The sequence below is a fragment of the Pinus tabuliformis genome, chromosome 9, assembly GCF_031772625.1.
Source record: "Pinus tabuliformis cultivar Carrire ecotype Pingquan chromosome 9, CPIR1, whole genome shotgun sequence".
In the NCBI taxonomy this organism is placed as follows: domain Eukaryota; kingdom Viridiplantae; phylum Streptophyta; class Pinopsida; order Pinales; family Pinaceae; genus Pinus; species Pinus tabuliformis.
This window is the reverse complement of record NC_142307.1, coordinates 1,248,200,160-1,248,223,470: the sequence shown is the minus strand read 5'-3', so window position 1 is coordinate 1,248,223,470 and position 23,311 is coordinate 1,248,200,160. Positions and strand designations below refer to the sequence as shown.

Sequence of the window (23,311 nt, the reverse complement as noted above, 5' to 3'; positions counted from 1 at the left end):
GTTACAAATGATTAGGTCTTGGGAACTACAAAGTTGAGTAGATCAGTGTTGAATAAGTTCTCGATTATGTCTTCAAATTTTCTCTTGAATCTATTAGCTAAGTTACCATCTTCATCAAGCCACAAGGGGTCGGGGTTAGAGTTCTTACTTAACATAATAGCTTGGTTAGTAGTAGTTCGAGCATTAAAGTCCCCAAGAAAAAGGATATTGCATTCATTCCTTAGGTTGCATATGTATTTTTATAAGGTATTTAAAGGACAATTCTTATCCAGGTTGTTTTTCTTATAGGATGTAGAGTTGATAAGGGCGAAATAGAAGATTGCAAGAAAGATCCTATTGGTTGTAGAATCAGAGATCTTGATCCAAATGTATTGATTGAAGGGGTCAGTTTTATGAAGTCGGATGTGAGAGGAAATATTGTCCCTAATATAGTAGGCTATACCACCAAAACCTCTCCTGGAGGATTTCTTATTCCAGGCAGACCAAAGAGTGAACTCGTCAAGGTGAGGGACCCTAGATTCGCCATGCTCCCAAGTTTCAACTAAAAGAATAAGATCAATATCACTTAGGATCCAACTTAACATAGGACCTTTACACCATGGGAAACCATGATAATTCTAGAAGAGGATCCAGAGTGATGTTATTCCCCATTCATCACTCGTGTTTGGGACTTTGTCTCTAATAATATTTTTTCTATTCCTAATGATTGGTCATTTCCCTTCCTTTCTTTCCTCCTTGACCTTTCGTATTTCTTTCCTAAGTTTAGCTTGGTCTTCTAGAATGAGATCTTCATTTATAAAGATTCTCGTTCCTTTTAGGCTTGGGGTTTTCCTAAGTATATCTAATTTATGGTCATTACAACTGACTTTGACACAAATTAGTCTATGTTTATGCTCAAGTATCTTTCCTACCCTTACTGCATTAGTGAGATAAGTTGTTTGAATTTGATATTTTGTCTTTAATTGTTCTTTGACTAGTTCTAATGTGTCTCCCTTTTTTTTTCTTTTATACCAGCAATTATAAGGTGTAAGGCTCTTTTGTGGTGCTCATGGTTGAGTACAATTAGTTTATTAATTTCTTATTTTATGGATTTAATAGCTACTTTATTCTCTGTGTTATTTAGGGCTAAGTTATTATGTAGTTTTTCTTTTAGATTTTTAATCTCTCTTTTCAAAGTGTCATTTTCTTTAACCATTACTTGTTTTCTATGTTCAAATTCTTGAATTCTAATTTCATTCCTTGGAGTACAGTCTCGAGTGAGAGTATTTCATTTTCTAACAACTTGTGGTTATTGTCAGGCATTGTACTTAATTCTAGTTTAAAATGGTTTTCTCTTTCTTCCCTTCATCTTTCTAAATATTCGATGTACTCATAAAGACTCTCTAGGGTAATCATACTTGGTCTCCCTTTGCTAGAGGGGGGTTTAGAAAGGTGAGGAGAAGTACTCATAGTGGAAATAAGAAAAACAAAACAAGACGAGAGTGAGTGGCAATGTATGCACTTGTCATATTTATCATGTTTGTAACTCAGATTTAATTGGGTGGAATGTTCGTTGTAGTCCTCTTCAATCCACTTCAACAGATATTCCAAAAATTTACCGAAACCCTAGGTCTATTGTAGATCTTGTTTCTGTGTTGCTTTGCCAAATTTAATTCTTCTGATGGAAGGTGATGTACTGTTACATGCTACCCAAAATCCTAGATTCATATCATGCACTATTACCCATTGCCCAAAATATGTTCTTATACGCCCCACTCGTCGTGTGACTTTGCTTATTGTGCCTTCCCTTTATTTCTGTATCGGACTCCCGCTTGTTTTCTCACGGTAGAGTCTGGTGACAGTGATCAAACGAGTTTGTTGGTAATTCTGGAAAGTCTTTGCACCCTAGATTCTGACAGCGAATCCCAAGTCCCGCAGAATATAGTTTATAGAATTTTCGGCTTGTGTTATGCTTATACTTTTCTTCTATGGCGTGTGCAATTTTACGAGTGCCTACAAGTAATGATAACTACAACTCGTTATGGGAGCCAGGAGATTCGATCTATGTAAGGGTTCTCAAGAGAGACATGGCGTGGATAATTCTATGATCTTGTGGGGAGCTGGACTTCAAGGATCTTGTTGAGAGTCGGACAAAATCTATGATATCTGGTTCAAACAGCTAGGAAACCAGCTTTTATATATATATATATATATATATATATATATATATATATATATATATATATATATATATATATATATATATATATATATATATAGATATCACCGAATTCGCAGAGTCACTGACGCGACATATCACTACAGAGACATAATCTCATATATATGAAGAGTTTTGTTGCAAAGACATATCATCGAATCATATCACTGAAGTCGCAGAGTCATCGACGAAGTTTGTATTTAGATGTCGCACTGCAAAATCCACCGAAACATATCACCAAAGCATATCACCAAAGTCACAGTCACCAACGAGACATATCATCATAAAGACATAATCTAGTTCAAATAACGGAGCAACCAACTTTTATATATATATATATATATCACCAAAGCATATCATCATAGACACAGAGTCACCGATGAGACATATCACCGCACAAACATAATCTCATATATATGAAGAGCCCGCCACAAAGACATATCATCGAATCATATCACCGAAGTCGCACATTCATGGAAGAAGTCTGTATTTAGATGGCGCATTGTAGAAGCCACTGAAACATATCACCAAAGCATATCATGAAAGTCGCAGAGTCACTAATATTTAATATATTAGCACTTATATTTAATAAATTAATTAACACTCATATTTTAGTTAATGTTTTAAGTAATTTTTTAATATTCTAATTAATGTTTTTAACTTTAGGAGAATTAAGGTTGCCTATTGTCAAATAAGATAAACATAGGTTGACCAAGTGTGAACGCCCTCATATTTGATTATATTTGACTAATGTGGTTGACTATACTAATTATGTATTAAGTACTTTTTAATTATGTATTATTACATTAATTAGCATATTACTATATAAATGTTAATAAATAAATAAGTTCATAATATTATTATTAATGAATATTAATATATTAATTTAATTTTTTTCCATAAATATTTTAATTAATATATTCTCAAAAGTCTTAATAAAATAATTTTATTCTATACCAATATAAAATAAATTAATAAAATAATATAATATATTTAAAACTATATTTATATAATAATGATAATAATTTAATAATTTAATATAATAATAACTATATTAAAATAATTTGATAGCTCTTTATTCCTTATATCGTTAGTTGTATAATAAGAATCTTAACTTTGTATTATTATATAAAAATTCTAATAAGACTGTGGTTAAGAGAAAGTATTCCATACACACTGTTGAATTAAGTTGATCTCTCCATAGGTTTACAATTTAGTACAGTGATAAATGATTTCTTAGAGTTACTTTACACATAAGTACTATATTATAATTTAACATTACTAGTTAATACTTATTCATCATACTATTTAAATAATAATAAAACTCTGCTTATTATTGCTTAATCATGGACATTTGTTTGTTAAGGAGATACTTTACAAAGGGAATCCAAATTGGCGGGATGCAACAACACCTGTGTGTTTTTTAGCAATAATAATTAAAGTATGGATAATTTAATAAAATCATATTCCATCCACTATAGCTACCTCTCAAGTGGGCATACCTTAGCATGGCATGCATAGACAACCACTCACGTAGTGGAGTGGATAAAAATAACAAAACAAACATAAGTCTGAGAACATCAACAATTAGAAGTTTCAAAATCAAACCACCTTGGAGTGCATGTATGGTTTAAACATATGATTTAGATATGCAAGAAAGTTATCACATTTAATTCTATTAGTTGATAGACTTTGTGAACAATTATAAGTTTCAAAATCAAACCATCTTGGAGTGCATGTATGGTTTAAACATATGATTTAAAAATGCAAAGAAGTTATCACATTTAATTCTATTAGTTGATGGACTTTGTGAACAATTATAAGTTTCAAAACCAAACCACCTTGGAGTGCATGTATTGTTTAAACATATGATTTAGAAATGCAAAGAAGTTATCACATTTAATTCTATTAGTTGATGGACTTTGTGAACAATTATAAGTTTCAAAATCAAACCACCTTGGAGTGCATGTATGGTTTAAACATATGATTTAGATATGCAAGGAAGTTATCACATTTAATTCTATTAGTTGATGGACTTGCCACCACGACATCTTTCAATTTAGACCATCCCATAAAAAAAATTAAATAAGAAAACGATTAAAATGACCCATTCCAATAGGGTGGCGCATATAAGCTTAACAATGCAATTTTTTTGCTTCAAAGAAAATAGAAAATATAATATGATTTTGATAAATTTAATGGAAAATTTTGGAAATCTTTATCATATCTTTTAAACTTTAAAATTTTAAGTATCTAGTTTTTTTTTTTTTTTTTAAATTGATGAAACATTTTTATAATTAAATTTATTGATCACCTTAATCACCCTCACCTCTTTAGACAACACCAGTAATTATATATCATCTTGTTAAATGAGGTAGAATTTTGATTTATGTTTTACTTGAAAGTTGTTTTCACTTTATCTTCATTAGTGGCTCAACTAACTAGACCACTCTGAATATCAGGACATGCTAAGTCAAAGTCTTTGAATGCGAATGCCTTTTCTTTGATTTTTGGCCCAATTCAGGCATAGCTCAGATTTAGCTATGCTCCTGGATTTGAAGCCTAGCGCAGGTGCCCAGCTTTGCACGAAAGAATTGATTATATATAATTTAGTTGAATACTGTGGGATTTTGATTTACGTGTTATGTGGAATCTTGTCATGCGGCTTGACTCACTCGACGAGGCTGAACATCAGCCCACTTCAAGCAAGTCTTTGAAGGTGGGCCACAACTTCAAGTAAGTCTTTTATATTTAATTTAACCACAACTTCCACGACTTTGATTTACACTCTGTTCCTCATTCGAAAAGAATTAAAAAAAAAAAAGGGAGATATGTGTTGTATTATGCCTATTTTATGTGATGTTTTGGAGTTTTCTAGAAGATATATAACTTATAATTTGAATTGGTCATTTTAATAAAGTTAGCTTCAATTTTAAATAATTTGTAGAAAATTATAATAAAAATTTAAAATTATAAAATAATAAAGTAAACCCTCATCGGAACAAATAAAAAAAATCTCAATCCCACCACCGTGTTCAACCAAAAATTTGATAGTCAGTTCGTATAAAAAATAACAATAAAGGCGAATCTTTTTTAGTTGGGAAAAAAAAATATTAGTGAAATGTTGTATTATTTATATAAAATGTTAAAAGATAAATTAAATTTATTTTTTTTATGAGAAAATGACTAAAATGTTTTTTTATTAAAAGTGACGAGTTAGATATCGTTTTTAGGTCCTAAGGTAGAAATAGTGACGAGAGTTGAAAAAAACTGAGCCGCGAGCCGCGAGCCCTGCTCCTGCCTGCCCCCGCCGCGCGCCTCCGCCCTCCCCCCAGGCCTCGCCTGGTTGGGCCCCCTCGCCCTTGCCCTCTCTGCTCCCCCTGCCAGGATCCCCTCGGGCCCTGCCGCTGCCGCTCTGACCTCTCGCTCTCCCAGCGGGCCTGCTATGGCAGGATCCGCCTCTCCTCCTCATGGCCCTGAGACTCAGGAAGAAATTTTCGACTCCCTTTTGTCCGAATCTACAGATCCTAGACCGCGCCCGTCTCAAACTAAGTTTATCAAAAAGCTGGACGAGATTCCTGAGGTGGATCTGCCCCCTGCGTTACCAAGGAAGTCGGCTATAGCTCTCGCAGAAAGAGGTCTGGTTGGTCAGTTTACTGGGCTCTGGCCGTCACCAAGAACTGTCCAAAAATGGGTGGAACGAAACTGGAGTCCAATGATTCAGGGTAAGATCGCCATCAGATTTTGTGGACGTGGATTTTTCACATTCTTGTTTGAATCAAAGGAGGACAAGAACCTCATCTTTCGCAACGGCCCCTACTTCATGGATACAAGAGGCCTCTACCTGAACAAGTGGACTCCGGACTTCGATCCGGAAATGGATATCCCAAATGCTGTTCCTGTCTGGGTGCGCCTCCCGCATCTCCCACTTCACTGCTGGGGGGACGAATCGGTAAGAGCCATAGGCAATGCAGTCGGAAAATATATCGACAGATCGGAACCTAGAGAAAACATGCACGCATGTGCAAGAATCTGTGTTGAAGTCGATCTCGGGAAAGGACTACCGGAAGCCATCAAAATTAAGGTGGACAAGTGGATGCACATTCAGCAGCTGGATTACGAACAGCTCCCCTTCAAATGCAAGGTATGTCACGAGTATGGCCATTTTGCAAATAGATGTAGCAAGCTAAAAGTAAAAGAAATAGACCTTAATGAGGAACACACAGAGGGACCATGGGAACAAGTCAAAAGGAGAAAACCCTCGCCTAACCAGGGCCTTAGCACCACAGCTCCTCCGGCCTCAAGCACTCCCCCTCCGCCTCCCCCTCCCCCCCTCTCAACCTTTCCCTCGACCTCCAACCCCTTTGAATCCCTAGCAGCTGAAACCCCCCTTTCACCTCCTCAATCCCCCCGCCCTGCCTCTCCATGCTCAAACCCCCCTCCCTCTCCCCCCCACACCATTGAGCGAATTCTTACCCGAAACAAAGCAAAAGAAACCAACCAGCCATCAGATCCACCAAGAAAAGTAGGCAGGAAATCGAACAAGGAACTCAGGGACGAAACAGCAGCAAAGGAAATGGCAACAGGGACTCAGCAACCTCTGGACTCCTATTTGGGACGGCCAAAAGGCAGTGGCGAAAAAACAAAGGAAAAAGCTGGATCCCACCCTTCAGCGGGTAAATAATGAATTTGGTCTCCTGGAATTGCAGGGGGATGGGCACCCCTTCAAAATTAAAAGCCATCAAGGATCTACTAATTCAGGAACAGCCAGACATCCTTCTAATTCAGGAGACCAAACTCACTAATCAGGACTTTCTTCATCAAACACAGCGATTCAAAAACTTCTCAGGCCTATCCAATGACTCCGACGGAGCATCAGGAGGGATTGGAACATTATGGAACAAAACAAACTGGGTAATCAACAACTCTCACCAATGCACTTGGTGGATCAGAACAGACCTAAAGAACAAAAGCTCGCAGGAAGTTTATCATATTTACAACATATACGCCCCCAACCACTACAGGGACAAAGCACGTTGCTGGAACACTTTAGAAGAAGACATCTCCTCTCTTCAAAGCAGCAGACTGATTTTAGGGGGCGATATGAACTTAATAAGGAATGTGCAAGAAAAATATGGAGGAAATTATCACACAGATCCTTCAAGAGACAAATTAGAAAATATAATACAGCTCTTCAATCTAATTGACACCCCTCTGTCAAATGGGAAATACACCTGGTCTAATAGAAGAACAGGTACACACAACATCAAGGAAAGGCTGGACAGGGTCTTAGTTCAGGAAGGGGTAGCAGGAAGCTTTCACTCAATCAGGAGTAAACTAATTCACGGTTCCGCCTCGGATCATAAGCCGGTGGTCCTCACACTGGACAAAGGTCCAAACCTCGGCCCTCTTCCCTTTAAATACAACAAAAATTGGGACCTCAAAGAAGACTTCAGCCAACTCATTCAAACTCAATGGGAAAAAGAGGTAACTGGGTCGCCTTATTTTGTTTGGGAAACGAAGCTGAAGCAGCTCAGGACAGCGATAAAACAGTGGGCGAGGGAGCAGGCAATAATAGACAAGAAAAAGAAAAACGATCTGCTAAACGAAATGGAGCGCTGGCATATAGAAATGGAGCAAATTCAATACACAACAGAGGATCACGAGAAGGAAAAAACCCTCTACAAGGAGCTCTACAGGCAAAACCGGGTAGAGGAAGAGGAACTAAGAACAAAATCTCGCTGCCTCTGGTTAAAGGCGGGAGATAAAAACACTTCTTTCTTTCACAATAATATCAAGTTCAGAAGAGCATGCAATCAAATAGATAAAATCGAAGTAGCAGGGATTGAGCTGAAGGATCAAGAAGAAATAAAAGGTGCTGCCTACAATCATTTTAAGGACCTTCTCACAGCAGACACCCAACATCATGACAGCGAGACTTTTCTCAATATAATTAAGTGCAAAATCACAGAGAACCACAACAAGGAGCTGGAACAAGAACCCTCAGAAGAGGAAATCAGAGAAGCCACCTTCAGCATGCAACAAGACAAAGCCCCGGGGCCGGATGGCTTCACAGTTGCATTTTACAGACGGCATTGGGAAACAATAAAAAAGGATTTGGTAAGAATGATAAAGAACGCCTTCAGAAATCAAAAGGTAGGGGAAAATACAAAATCCTCACATATAGCTCTAATCCCTAAGGAGGCAAACCCCAAAACCTTTGATAGATTTCGTCCCATATCGCTTTGCAATGTCTCATACAAGATCATCACCAAAATCCTTGCCAACAGAATAAAGAAATTCCTTCCTCTCCTCATCTCTGAGAACCAGGGCGGTTTTGTCCCAAGTAGGCAGATCATCGACAACGTCATCCTAGTCCAGGAAGCCATACACAGCAGTCTCAATAGAGGAGAAAGGGGAATGATCATCAAATTGGATATGGCAAACGCTTTTGATCGAGTGGACCACACCTTCCTCACAGCAGTCCTAACTAAATTTGGCTTCTCTTCCACCTTTGTTAACATCATCAAGGGATGCATTTCCAATCCCTGGACTGCGCCATTGATCAATGGTCGCCCAAGTAATTACTTCAGAAGCTCAAGGGGGCTAAGGCAAGGCTGCCCCCTCTCCCCCTTCCTCTACATTCTTATGGCTGAGACTTTGAGCGCCCATCTGGAAAATCTCCGAAGCAAAAAAGAAATCACGGGCATTTGCATCGAAAGAGGAACAAAGGAGATTAATCACTCACTCTTTGCGGATGATACACTCTTGATTGGAGGGGCATCCAGCTTGATGGCCAGGAGATTTAAAAGAGTTTTGGATGCCTTCCTTCTTGCTTCTGGGGGAAAGCTAAACAACAGAAAATGTAAAATTTACACATGGAATGTCCCTCTCCAGATTCAGCAAAGAATCTCCCAAATCCTAGACATTCCTCTTCAAAGAAGCTGGAGCTCCTTCTCTTATTTGGGCCTCCCTCTGGCAAAGGAGCACATTAAAGCAGAGGTTTGGACTAAGCATATTGAGAAGATGAGAGGTCTAATGCAGAGTTGGGGTGCCTCCTGGCTAAACCTGGCTGGCAGAACTATTCTTATCAAAGCTGTCCTCTCAGGCCTTCCAATTTATCAGTATGCGATAATCATGGCCCCCGCAAGCACCCACAAGCACATGGAACTCATTATGAGAAGCTTCCTCTGGCAGGGGGGAAAACAGGACTCTAAGAAGTTCAGTCTTGTCAACTGGGACCAAGTCACCCTTCCGTATGAAAAAGGAGGTTTATCCATAAAGATTCCAAGTCTATCCAATCAGGCTATGGGGCTCAAGTTAATCTGGAAGATCATATCAGGGCATGGCTCTTGGTGGGTTGAAACAATAAAAAGGAAATACCTTAGTGGTCCGAACTCCAACATCCTACAAGATCCAATTGTGGACAGGCCGTGCACTCCAATGTGGAGACTGATCAAAAAAGTCCTCCCTCACTTTAAAGAGAATGTCTCCAAGAAACCAGGCAGTGGAAAGAATGTCAATATTTGGCCCGACAGAATAATGGGCTCAAACCCCAGAAAATCTCTCCAAGAACTAAGACCCCTTCAAACCTGGATGGAGGCGCACAACATATTCTCTTTGTACGATATCTCCTCATGGTCCCAAAATAGATGGCTAGAATGGAAGGCCCTAAACCTGCCTCCGGACCTCAGAGATCAATGGTATAAGCTGAAAACTTCTTTATCTGGAGCTGCCCCAATCAACAAGGAGATGGACGACAGTTATATTTGGGACACCTGTGGGGGCAGTTTCACTGTGAGAGAGGGTTATAAATCACTGCAAGACAAGACTCCCACTGCAAATTGGAACCTCCATAAGGCAGCCTGGAACAACGAATGCATCCCCAAGGTGAAACATTTTAACTGGGCCCTTTTAAAAGGGAAAATTCTTACTGCAGAAAACCTGAGAAAGAGAGGAATTCAAGGCCCCTCGATTTGTTGCTTTTGTCAAGCAGAGGAAGAATCCATTCCTCACTCTTTTCTTCGATGCACTTTTGCACAAAACTGTTGGAAGCATCTCCTTAGCCCTCTGGAAGTCAGAAGTAGAGACGATCAGGTGAACAACTTGCAAAGGAATTGGAAGAAAGATTACCCTCTGAGCAGGAAAGGGAAAAAAAACCTTCTACGAATATGGAATTGTATCCCGGCTACCCTCTGCTGGAATATCTGGCTGGCAAGAAATCACTACATTTTCAAAAATGAGCAGATCAAAATAGACAAGATAATTGCAAAGACTATAGCAGGGATCTCTGAGGCAATCAGCGCTAATCACATAGCTCCCCCAGATTTGCAAGGATGGACAAAGGAGGAGACTGATTGGTACAAAAGGTTCAACATTAGCCACTCTCAAAATTTACCTCCTCAGAATAAAACTCAGCAGAACCGACACAATTGGAAACTCAGGGGCGACAAAGATGAAGTAAACAACTGGATCACAGCCCAGAATCGTCCCATACTCCTCTTTGATGGCGCATCAAAGAGCAACCCTGGGAGAGCAGGCGCGGGAGGAGTAATCAAGGACCAGAAGGGGAACACAGTCAGCAGTTACGAATGGGGTCTCGGGCAAGCAACCAACAATGAAGCGGAAGCCTACAGCTTGCTACTAGGTACATCGATACTTCACAGGCTAGGATTTCAGGATGCTTTAATCCTCGGGGACTCAGCTATAATAATTGCAGCTATGAACACAGGTAAAGATTTTAACAAAGCCAGCCTCAACCGCATCAAGGCAAGGATAAATGACACTCTCAGACACTTGGGAAAAACCACCTTCAAGCACGTGTTAAGGGAAAACAATGCAGAAGCGGATAACCTTGCTAACAATGCGGTCAACCGGCAACAAGGACAGGTCAGGGATAATGTCAGAATCTATGAAAGAGCTATACCTTAAGGTGTGCAGCTGCCAGACTGAACACAAGGCAAGTTTCATCAGAAAACGTCAGAATTCCGATCTCAAACTTGGTCCCCTCACTCTTGCTCATCCAATCTCCCCCAAAACGCCGGCGTCTCTCCCCTCCCACGACCTCAGAGCCTCTCTGCCTCGTGACAAGCTCATGATTCCTCTGGGAAAACATCCTTTCAGCTCTATTGAACTACGCTCCCTAAATCTGCGGATGGATACGCCCTCTGTTTACTCTGGGAAATATCTCGTCCTTCATCATCATGAAGGCCCCCTCCCATTCCCTTATATCCCCCTCCCATTCCCTTCCTCTCACCTTCATCTCGAGAAGCATTTTGGGCAAGAGGCTCCCACAGAGCTCCGCAGATCGCTCCGCGGAAGTAAGCAGCTGCTCCCCGCACCGGCTCATTTTACAAGCGGTCAGCAAGACATTCACCAGGGCATTACAAACACTCAGGCAATCCACGCAGCTTCCAGGTATAACACAAGTTTTTTGCAAGGTTCCTTTATTCTAACCAGTTTGCTCGTAGTCATGGCAGATAGACAGCAGCCGGAGGCTCGGGGGAGAGCTGCGCCCCGTGAGAATCCTCTTGACAGAGTCCTGGGCAACGACTCATGCACAATGTGCAAAGACCACTGCGTCCTGATAGCTCGGTTCATGAAGCACCATAATGATCTTCGTGAAGACTTCATCGCTGATAGCCGATCCAAGCGCAAGAAATTGGAGAAACGCAAGAAGGAAATAGAGAGCCTCAAGGATAGGTGTGAGCATCTAGAGGAGGCAATCAAGCACATTCAATCCATCACAGAGAGTATGCAGGCAGAAGCCTCCACCAAGGACAGCCAAAAGGAGCAGCAGAAAGAAGATCACATGGAGGAAACTGTAAACCAATTTTGGTGTTAACCTTATGACCAGCAAAGTCTGCCTAATAGATGGCCTTTTTGTAAGACAGTATAGCAGATATCTTTTTCAGTATTTCATCCTCAAGCTAATCTCTCAGACTTCAAGGGCTTCGCCCCTTCTTAGTACCTCTTCTCTCACTCCTCTACCAGCATATTATGTATCTTTTCCTGCTTTCTGCAGTTTTTATAATACATGAGTACACGATCTTGTTAAAAAAAAAAAAGTGACGAGTTAGCTTGTATTTTTTGGTAGCTTTTAGAGATGACTGTCTTCGCTACTGGTTTGATAGATTTTTTCACATATAAAATAAATTTACTAAAAAAAATCAATTTAATCTTTATAAACTAAAAAAATAACTGAAAAAAGTAACTAAAAAGTTTTCCTTGATTAAGGGAGATGAATCAGCTTATATTTACTGTTAGCAGTCAGACATAATTGTGGTCACTACTAACTACAAAATAACTAAAAATAACTAAAAAAAATTTCAAATCCACACCTTAAAAAAAAAAAAAAGTGAAATCTTGCCTTAATTCGTATAAAAAATGATGAGTGAGACGAATCTTGCGTTTGTTGGTAAAAATAAATGAAAGTCAAATGCTGCATTATAATTCCAATTAAGCGATGTTAGGTATGGATATATTCGATTTATGATTCTGGTATAGTATAATTTAATTGTTTTAAGGAATTTTTTTTTCTCGTTCTTCGTGTTGCGTTGTGTGTAATCATGTGATATAACTTTTGATGATATTAATTTATATTGATATATATTCTACATATATAAATAAATTTGAATTATATATTTTAAAATTTAATATTAATATTAATTAATTTTATTGAAATTTAAATCAAATTAATTATATATATAATATTTAATTTATAGATGAAAAATTTTGTTTATACCATATGATGTCTGTAAGTCTATTGGTTGACCAGAATAGAAGGAATATAAGGGAGCACCCGTAACAGAAAGAATAGCAGTAAGGATATTGTTATCTGTGCAGAATAGACAGAATTTTGGGGTGCGCCAGTAATGGCACTGTAGGTTCTCCATGGTGTATGACACTCTAAGGAATTATACCAACTTCATTGGAACAGTTTCCCGCTCTACTCTCCCGATGGGGCAAACTCTTAAGCCATTCGACATGATTATATCTCTCTTGATCCTCGTTACTCTCCCTGCACATATTTGTCACGCACAGCATATTTGCCGCGCCAACGTCACCTACAGAAATGGCAGCAAGTTTGAGAGTAATCGGAATGCAGTCTTGAATAATCTTGTTCAACAAACCTCCCAAACTGGGTTTAACACTTCTGTGTATGGCCAAAGTCCTGACCAAGTATATGGCCTCCTCCAGTGCAGGGGAGACACAACAACCGAACAGTGCTACAACTGTTCCCAACAAGCAACCACTTCCCTTCGACAACTCTGTGGGAATGCCAGCGGTGGTGTAATTTGGTTTGACCACTGTTTCTTACGTTATGAAAATCACAGTTTCGTCGGAAATCTGGACAATGGCGATGCATATTATATTTACATTCAAAGTAATGTTTCCAGCCCTAATGTCTTTATGACGGCTCTGGGGAACTTATTCACCAATTTATCAGCTCAGGCAGCATCTAGCTCTAACTTTTATGCTTCCGGAACAACTACAGACTCGATGTTTCAAAAGATTTACGGTCTCGTTCAGTGTTGGAGAGATATATCAAGTGACGACTGCACAACATGTCTGACAAATACAATCAATTATATTTTCACGGTTTATAGTGGAAAGCTAGGGGTTGAGGCCCGGATAGGAAGCTGCATAGTTATTTATCGAACAAATCCCTTCTTTAATTCAACCCCGCTTCCGCCACCCCCTGCAAAGGCACCAGCTAATACGGAGGCTAATGCACCAGCGAAGCAGATCACACCATTTAGCATACCTAATACGGAGGCTAATACGGAGGCTAATGCACCAGCGAAGCAGAGCACACCATTTAGCATACCAAACGACCAGTCACACAAGTCTTCAAACAAGATACCATTAATTTCAGGCGTTGTTAGTGGTTCGCTTGTCATGCTTTTCTTATGCCTGTTTACAACTTGGGGAAGATTGAAATCTACTATATTTAGAAGCCGATACGAAGGTATTTAATAAATTTGTTTGCGCTAGAGGTAGGTGCTAGTTACTATAATCAATACACTTTGAGATTTACTACACATTTCCGTACAAAATCTCTCACACACACAGTTTGACGGATCACCCAAGTCCTTGAGGCGCCGACAGTTTTCTCTGTTAGCGAAACGACATTTGGTGATCTATCAAACTCTGCGTTCGGCTTTGTACGTAAGTGGGAACATTTATTTATGAACACTATCTCATATTTATTATTAAATTTAGATTTCACAAGAATTTATTGAAATCACAAGTTTAATGGATAAATTTTGTATAATCCAAGTGTCATACTGATTTTTCAGTATGCTAAATCTATATATACAATGAAAAAAACAGTATAAATAACACAAATCAAATTTTGACCTCAAATTTTTCCGCCAAAAAATTACACTAAAAACAACTCTTTATTAATCCCACTTAAAAAATATTATCGCTAGAACCAAAATTAAACATCATTGAATTTTAGCCGCATATTGTCTTATAAAGTTGTATGTGTTTCTCTTATAGGTCATGAGTCCGTCGACGAAGACACACAAAGCTCTGAGGATCGGCAGATTGTGTTTAACATGGAAGCATTGCTGGCTGCTACGGAAAACTTTCATGATAATAACAAGCTTGGAGAAGGTGGCTTTGGCACTGTTTATAAGGTAAGGTAACATGGGCAACAAAGATGCTAATAGTTTGTAGTACTCCGCTGGCTGCTTTCATGCATCCTTACACAATTTTCACTCCGATATTTTGTCTGAGTCTATCAGGGAACCACTGAAGATGGAAAAGAAATAGCTGTCAAGAAGTTATCCTTAAGATCTATGCAAGGAAAAAAAGAATTTCTGAATGAAGTTAGGCTGATGGCTAAAATTCAACATCGAAATCTCGTAAACCTGCTCGGTTGTTGCGCGGAGGGATTAGAAAGATTGCTGGTTTATGAGTACTTACCGAATAACAGCCTCGATAAAATGCTGTTTGGTGAGTCATGACTTCCATTTTTATTACGTGTGTCCATTCTCGATTAAAAAAAACATCATTGTTTGTACATATTTAGTTAGTGGATCTTCCATGCATGGATACAGATCCAAACAAACGCAACCAGCTTGATTGGCAGAAGCGCTACAACATCATAATGGGAGTGGCTCGCGGGCTTCTCTATCTGCACGAGGATTCTCAACTGCGGATTATTCATCGGGATATTAAAGCAAGCAATATTTTGTTGGACGAGCAACTGAATCCTAAGATAGCAGATTTCGGCTTAGCAAGACTTTTCCCTGAAGATGAAAGTCACGTCAGCACAAGAGTTGCTGGAACTTAGTAAGATTCGAAAATACTATTGTCATTGCTCTGGCACACTGTCAAAATCTACTAACAATTAGGATGTCTATGTTTTAGACTATGCTCATCTCATCTGATTTCAAAAGGAATGACAGTATTATAGCTTTCGTTTTTTAAAATTTATGCATTAGCGTATTTACCTTCTTGGTTATAATTTCTAGGATTCAGGATTAAGTTTCCTTCGCGGAAATCTTTCACTTTATGACAATTCTAGGATCCTGCGTTAAGTTTCCTTCGCAGAAAGCATTCAGTTTATCATTATTGAATTCTTACTTTTTGCTACACTATATAATCTTTGGCATTGTAATTTGGATATGGCGCAGCGGGTATATGGCACCAGAATATGCTCTGGAGGGACAGTTATCTGTAAAGGTTGATGTCTATAGCTTTGGCGTTGTTCTTCTGGAACTTATCACAGGAAGAAAGAACGTGGATTACAACTTGGCACCTGAAATGCAAACGCTTTTAGGATGGGTGAGATACTCATGATAATTTTCTCATTGCATTTCTAATTGTTATTTCTAATTGTTATATGTCTTATCACTAAAGAAAGCAAGTTCCATCATCAATTTTAGTTTTTGGAATTTTAGTGTTTGGGATAGATTTGTAAAAATTTCAATGTGTTCAAATTTTTGGAGACGTTACTTATAGGTCTAATATCGGGAGACTTTACCTAGGTCTAATATCAGGAAACGTTACTTATAAGCCTGCAATATAGAAAGATACAAGCAATAAGAAAACAAATCCCATACTAACTCTGGTTTCTAAAATTTTAATGTATAAAATAAATTTGCAAGAATCTTACCAATATTCTATGTTATCCTTGCCATATTATTTAGTTCATCTGTGAACCGTTTAGCTAAGTATGATTGTAGGACTTTTATTACTTATCCATTTTTATGTGAATTTATTATATCTATTCTCTTCTCAACTTGTTTACGATACAATTGAAGAGAGACTGATATGAACGATCTCTGCAATATAAGTATATGACAATCCGTTGTGATATGCAGGCGTGGAGATTATACAAACGAGGTGATATTCTGCATATGGTCGATCCATTGATAATTGAAAGGTGCAATGAGGAGCAAGCGTGCAGATGCATTCATGTTGGTCTTTTGTGTACGCAAGCCGACCCTTCACTTCGACCACAGATGTCCACGGTGAATTTGATGCTTTCATCTCATTCTGTGACGCTACTGGATCCAACAAAGCCTGCTTTTGTGACCTCTAATGCTTCCCAGAGCGCCAATTCCACCGGCTCTGGCTTGTCGCATTCATCTGCGACCACATCTTCTTCTCTGTCACGTCACACTCCTTTGGTGGTTCCTCCATCCAACGCGGACGCTTCAATTACTGAGTTGGAACCCAGATAATGCTATTTTTTTAATTAATTGCTTATGCACTAAATTATTAGGTTAAACCGTCATATTCAATAAATATTTGTATGGACTGAATTGCTTGTGCACTGAATTTTATATTAATATTCTCTATTGCCTTTCCATCATCACTCTGCAAAAACTGTTATATTTATCTACAAATATCTTATTTTTTAATTAATTGCTTATGCACTAAATTATTGAGTTAAACCGTCATATTCAATAAATATTTTTCTGGATTGAATTGCTTGTTCATTGAATTTTATGTTAATATTCTCTATAGCCTTTCCATCACCACTCTGGCAAAACTGTTATATTTATTTACAAAATTTATTGAGCAAAAATGATTTTATTTATCCACAAAATTTAGGTAATTGAATTTACAAGTTTATGGCAAAACTGTTATATTTATTTACAAAATTTATTGAGCAAAAATGATTTTATTTATCCACAAAATTTAGGTAATTGAATTTACAAGTTTATTTTACAGCTCAGTGTGAGAGGATGGATAATTTTTCTATGTTTTCATTAAAAAAAAAAAACTAAGTTGTAAATAGAAAAATATTCTTGGTTATAATAAAAAAGAATGAGTATATTGTAGAAGTAGAAAAAATGTGATTTTTTTTTTTGTAATCTTGGTAGGACTACATCTTCATCATGTCCAACTTCTAACCCCAATCTGGGATAGCACAAGTTTTGGGTTATCATGTCTAACTTCTAACCTCAATCTTGGGGATAGCACAAGATTTGAACCCAAGACTTAGATTTGGGTTATCATGTTTAACTTCTAACCTTAATCTTGGGATAGCACAAGATTTGAACCCAAGACTTCTACTTAGCTTAGACTTTATTTCCACTACCAATACCAAAATTCTGGATTGTAATTTTCAAAAATATTTCAACTATTGATAATCTATGTTAACTAATTTATTTGATATCAACTTCATATATATCTAGAAAATAATTGTTAAAAAAATTATTTTAACCATTTTAATTTGGATGTACATGTTATGTAAAATATTTTATTGTCAATTATGTATATATTATATATCATTTTAAAAAAATTATGTATATATGATGAAAAAGTTAAGTTTTTATGATTAAAACTTTTACTTGGTCTTATATATACTCTATTTATCATTTAAAAATACAATTTAAACAATGAAAAATAACATTGTATTTTACACGGTAAAGAAGTTTACACTCTATTTATCATTTAAAAGTACAATTTAAACAATGAAAAGAAGTTTACACATGAATAAATTTGATCCCTCTTGACTCATGTTAGATTTGTAGCTAAGATGGATTTCTTGACTCACGTGAGATCTGTAGTTAAGATGGATCTATGCTAGCCAAATTGAACTATTAATATTGAAAAGTCCAATAAATTTATGGATTCCATTTTAGTTCTGTAGTTAAGATGGATCTATGCTAGCCAAATTAAACTATTAATATTGAAAAGTCCAATAAATTTATGATTCTCTATTACAAAAATTAATATCTTCAATAGATATGTGGATTAACATGAACATGTATAATCATTCTCTTCAAAACATCCTATCCTATTAAAACTAAAACAATATTAACTTTGTTTACATTTCTATTAATTGGGTCTTCATTTTTCATGTGTTTGGTTATCATTTTTGGAACACCAAATTCATTTATTATACACCCCCATAAGGCTCAGTTTATGGTAAAAATATTCGACCTCTTAAATTTTTCAATCACTCTATAAAGTTTATTAAAATTTAAAAAAATAAAAAATATTGAAGTAATTCTTCTAAAAATTAAAGATATTTTTAAAATTTTTTGAAATTAAAAAAACTTTCATTGCTTAAAAATAGAGGTTTATATAGTCAAAATATTTGATTTTTCAATTTTTCAATTTAATATATATTTCAAAATTTAAAAATATTTAAAAGATTTTGAAATTCAATTTAATTTTTTATTGATTAAAACTAAAAATTTCATAAGGTTTATTTGTGAATGGCAAAAAATAAAAAAAATATATAAAATATATATTTGCAAAATTACATAGAATTAATACTTATTGTAATTTTTACTCTCTTTTACCACAATAAAAAATGCTAACATTACTCTCAACCTCCTTTTTCTCGAAATATACTATGAAAAAAAGAGATTGACGTCGTTATTATACATATCCTGGGTTAATAAAGTTTGCCGAAGAGTCAAAACTTTGATGGTTATTAAAGATATGCTCTAATGGGTTAATAAAGTTTACTAAAGAGTATGGTTTGATTACATTATAAACATTACGATTTGATTTGAAAATAATTTTTTATTTTAATTTTTTAATATATGAATTTATATAGAATTTTAATTTTTTCTATAATAAGAATATTTAGAAATTAACAAAAATTTAACCAATGTTATTTTTATAAATTTAAATCATAATAAAAATTATAAATGTGTAAAAAAATAATTTTATAATATTAATTTATTATTAATTTGAAAATAATTTTATAACATTGTTTTGGTTATTAGTTTATATAAAATAAATTTTACATAATTTATTTTATAATAAAAATAACAAAAAAAATTAACGTAGATAATAATAATAATATTAATAATTATTTTCCCCGGATGCGGGTGATAACTGAGATGGGACAGGCGATGGGGGATGGCCACATGCTGGCCCGTGGCCATCACGTGGCAGCCGTAGATAACACAACCATCGATTGCAGATGGTATAAGGTGGAATGGCAGGAGATAGTTAATGCTCCGCGAGGTAATTCGGCTCAGGCGACGGTAGCAGTTATGGCGGGGGAGCTCCAAAGCAGGGCCGGTGAAGTCATAAGGGATATCGATGCATGGGATCAGAGAATGTTTGTGGTATTGCAGTTGCCTGGCCTCTCCGTCTCTGTCGGGATTTCTTCTCCGTCTGTCTGGTTCATCCCTCAGTCGGTGTTGGTTGCAGGGGGTCTGGACTACCCTGTGGTCTGCTGGAATTTCTTTCCCCTGCCTCCCACGAGAATGGTGAGACCTCGACAGCGCATGCTTAGCCACCGAGGCACTTCCAGAGGGGGAATCTCGCACAGTCATGAAGCGGACAATGTTGTCCATTGCTGCCACTGCAACATTGCTCGCTCCACTGGCGCCAACCCCCTCCACTCCAGCCAATTCATGGATGCAGGGGCTTCGAGCTCGAATGCCTTGCCTGCCTTTGGTTCGGCTATCTTCAATTTCAGCAGTGCCATGAACAATCCGCGGATCAGCGCGCATGTCTCAGTCTTGTTCATAGAAAATGCCCGGGAAGATGAGGACGCCCTGGATGAACAGGGGCAGAGGACGAATGACAATCAGAAGCATGAAGCAGCGGCCTCTGAAGCTGATAAGGAGCAGGAGGTTAAAGGTGCGGCCTCAGACCCGGAAAACGTAATGCAACGCAAGCAAGATCAGAAGCCGGGAACTGGCGAGGAGGAAGACACCTTTCCCACTGCGGCTGAAAGAGAAGCCTATGGCTGGTGCCGGGTAGAGGAGGTGCAAATGGACGACTGATGACGCCCGCACACAAGGTTTCTATGGCTTTCTGTTTGGTCTTCTGCTGTTTGTTTTTTGACTCTGTTAAAGTAACAATGCTTCTGGTCTCTTTCGTGTCTGGTTTAATGTCCATGTTCCTGAATTTTGTGTCAATGATTTGGGTAAGGTCGGTGTCCCCTGCGTGGGACGAAATGGTTGGTGCCCCTGCGTGGGCGTGCTCTTATGGAAGTCTGGCTTTTGTGTCTGGCGCCCCTGCGTGGGCTAGTTTTTGGATGCCTCAATTGCTCTCGGGTGACATACCCAGAGCCTGACTCTCTCTTGTTTCACCATGATGTATTTTTGAATCCTGTACATAATATAATAGTTTAGTCTTTTACCGAGAAAAAAAATATATTAATAATTATTTTTAAAGTAGGTTACACAAAGCTTTTGATTATATTAGGTTTTTACGAGAAGTCTAACAGAATTGGTATGAGTTAAAGTATTCATATTTTAAAGCTTATATTTCTCAAAATATATTACACAAGATTTATAAATAGGTTGTGTATTTATCATATCATTTTTAATTTTTGTAAGAATTTGTGTGAGGCATAAGGAGGTTGGATAATTTTACCTAGAAAGGATTGAGATTATTAAAAGACTAGAATTTAGAATATATGGTTTATTTTTATGCAAATATTGACATGACTTTAAAATTAAAGTTTAAAATGTAGATTATTACTGAAATTCATTTTTTTTATTTCTTCATTTACAATGTAAAACTCATTATCATTCACTAAGATATTTATAAATTTGTGATCTATAAACCTTATGAGTAAGAGTGACCTTAATTTAATATAATTTTTTGAAAAAATTACTAGGGTGAACATTACCTTAATTCATGTGTTTTGACTACACAAATCTCAAGCATATCTGTATTGAAAATCTTAATATAATAACTATATACTATACTACTATAATTATTCTCACGTAGAATTATTCTGTTATCAATTACTTTTTACATAAGAGGCACATACTAAGCAACAATGTTGCATATTACACTTGTTTATATCTAAACACCAAATTTATTTATTTATATCTATAATGTGTGTTATGCATCATAAATACATCACACCATTTTTCCCATTTAAGAAAAAAAGCACATTCTTTCTCTATTTGTTATCATAGTTTTGTTGCTTAATAAACAACTTGCAAGAGGGGGTTAGTTTCTTGAGTTGAAGTGTGGTATTCAATAATTTATTTTGTTAGTTCAATTATGTTTTTGGTTTAAATGTTTTTTATTTCAACTACTAACCGGTCCAAGCACTTACAAGAGATTCATTAAAAGGCCTTCTTGTGTAATGAGTGAAACTGAGTCAGTAGATTTGAGTTTCTTACTTAGAGTATCAAATAATTTTCATTGAGGAACTCAATACATAGGGCTTAGCAAGTTCAAAGAAGGTGATCTTTGCATTGGCTAAGGAACATATTTGGCACACATGAGTTGAGCCAATTACTACCAAATTGTATGAATTTCATTGCCTCAAATTTTAAGTTACAATGTTTAAGACTTAAGGGAATAATATGATCCTCCCAGGTTATAATTTATACAATATTCTAGAATAGAAAGTACAAATGTGTCTTTCTTACTATACTTTTGTAAATAAAAAAACCTTCTCATTCATCTAGCTATGGGTAGCATATCTCCGTTTCTAGAAGGTGATACCTATATTTCTCCATAAAGGAATCACTATACTCAAATTTATACTAGATATTTTTTTGGTATGTCATCATATTTTCCTTCCATGGAAAAGAAATCAAGGAATGGTACTTAGGTTCCCTAGGTACTATGAATTTGATTCCTTGGAATGCTTAAAGGAGATAAATTTGAAGCTAAGTCCAAGAAATTCCTAAGGAGAACAAATATGGATCTAAGTATGAGTGAAACATATAGATAATGGCTAAAGGAGAACAAATTGAAAGATGAGTATTAGTGAAATGTATGGAGAAACATTGTAATGATACGAATTTGATCATTATATTGTTTGTCATCCATATCGATGAATTTGGAGAAGAAAAAGTGGAGGAAACAACTCACAGGACCGTTTTTATCGAGGGGATTCAGTTTGACAAAACGAGGTCCGAAACCTTCATGGAGTGTTTTGAGACATCAAACGACATCTTTTGGGGTAAAACTTTACCGCTTAAGCGTTGCACAATTTGATGCTATTCTACACACATAAAGCTTTCCAACAGCACAAGAATCATGTCAATCAACACCCGTATGCAAAATTTATGCCACTTAGAAGTTGACCTTCCTGTTTTCACACCTATAGTTTAGGAGGACGCCATGTCAACCCCCTTTATTCATGGAAAAGGAGATAGCCACAAGTTTGTGATGTAAAATACTCTAGAAGAGACTATTTTTTAACTCTAGTTAAGAGTTGATGTAGTCAAACTTAACCATTAGTAGGCTATTGGGTTGTGTTATAACTAGGTCACTAGGAGGAAGAGGCATTCCATTCTTTTGAGAGCATTTGTTCCATAGTTGAGAAAAGATAACCAGGAGAGATAGGAGGTAGAGCAAATAGAGAGGATATGTGCATTGTAGCAGCCCATGAGCCACAAACATTACTTCTTTGTATCTGTAGCCATATTTCCAGACAGAGAAACAGAGTGAAAAGACCTCACCTTCCAGCTGGGTTTTCTCCTGAAAGGGTTTCCTAGAGAGAATATGTTGTGTATTATATGTGTGTGAGCTTATTTTTTCATTCTCTACTTTTCTGCTTAATTTACTTTTACATGCATGCACTAATTACAGTTAATTTTACAGATCTAGAAATTAAATGAAACTGTAATAGTGTAGAATCTCATATTTTTAATATAATATTATCAAATCTATTGTGATGAACTATCTAGTGTAACATTC

General features: G+C 36.8%; 2 protein-coding genes across 2 annotated transcripts; both read left to right on the top strand.

Moving 5' to 3' along the window:
• Positions 1-5,642: 5,642 nt before the first annotated feature.
• On the top strand, positions 5,643-7,002 carry LOC149153095 (uncharacterized). The gene is made up of 2 exons (XM_089443699.1): positions 5,643-6,341; positions 6,907-7,002. Exons 1-2 carry the CDS (start codon positions 5,643-5,645, stop codon positions 7,000-7,002), a joined length of 795 nt encoding a protein of 264 aa, XP_089299825.1.
• Positions 7,003-13,156: 6,154 nt separating this feature from the next.
• Positions 13,157-16,899, top strand: LOC149153094 (cysteine-rich receptor-like protein kinase 15). The gene is made up of 7 exons (XM_089443698.1): positions 13,157-13,912; positions 14,006-14,168; positions 14,705-14,844; positions 14,953-15,163; positions 15,268-15,502; positions 15,847-15,997; positions 16,537-16,899. Exons 1-7 carry the CDS (start codon positions 13,157-13,159, stop codon positions 16,897-16,899), a joined length of 2,019 nt encoding a protein of 672 aa, XP_089299824.1.
• The last annotated feature ends 6,412 nt before the right edge of the window (positions 16,900-23,311 follow it).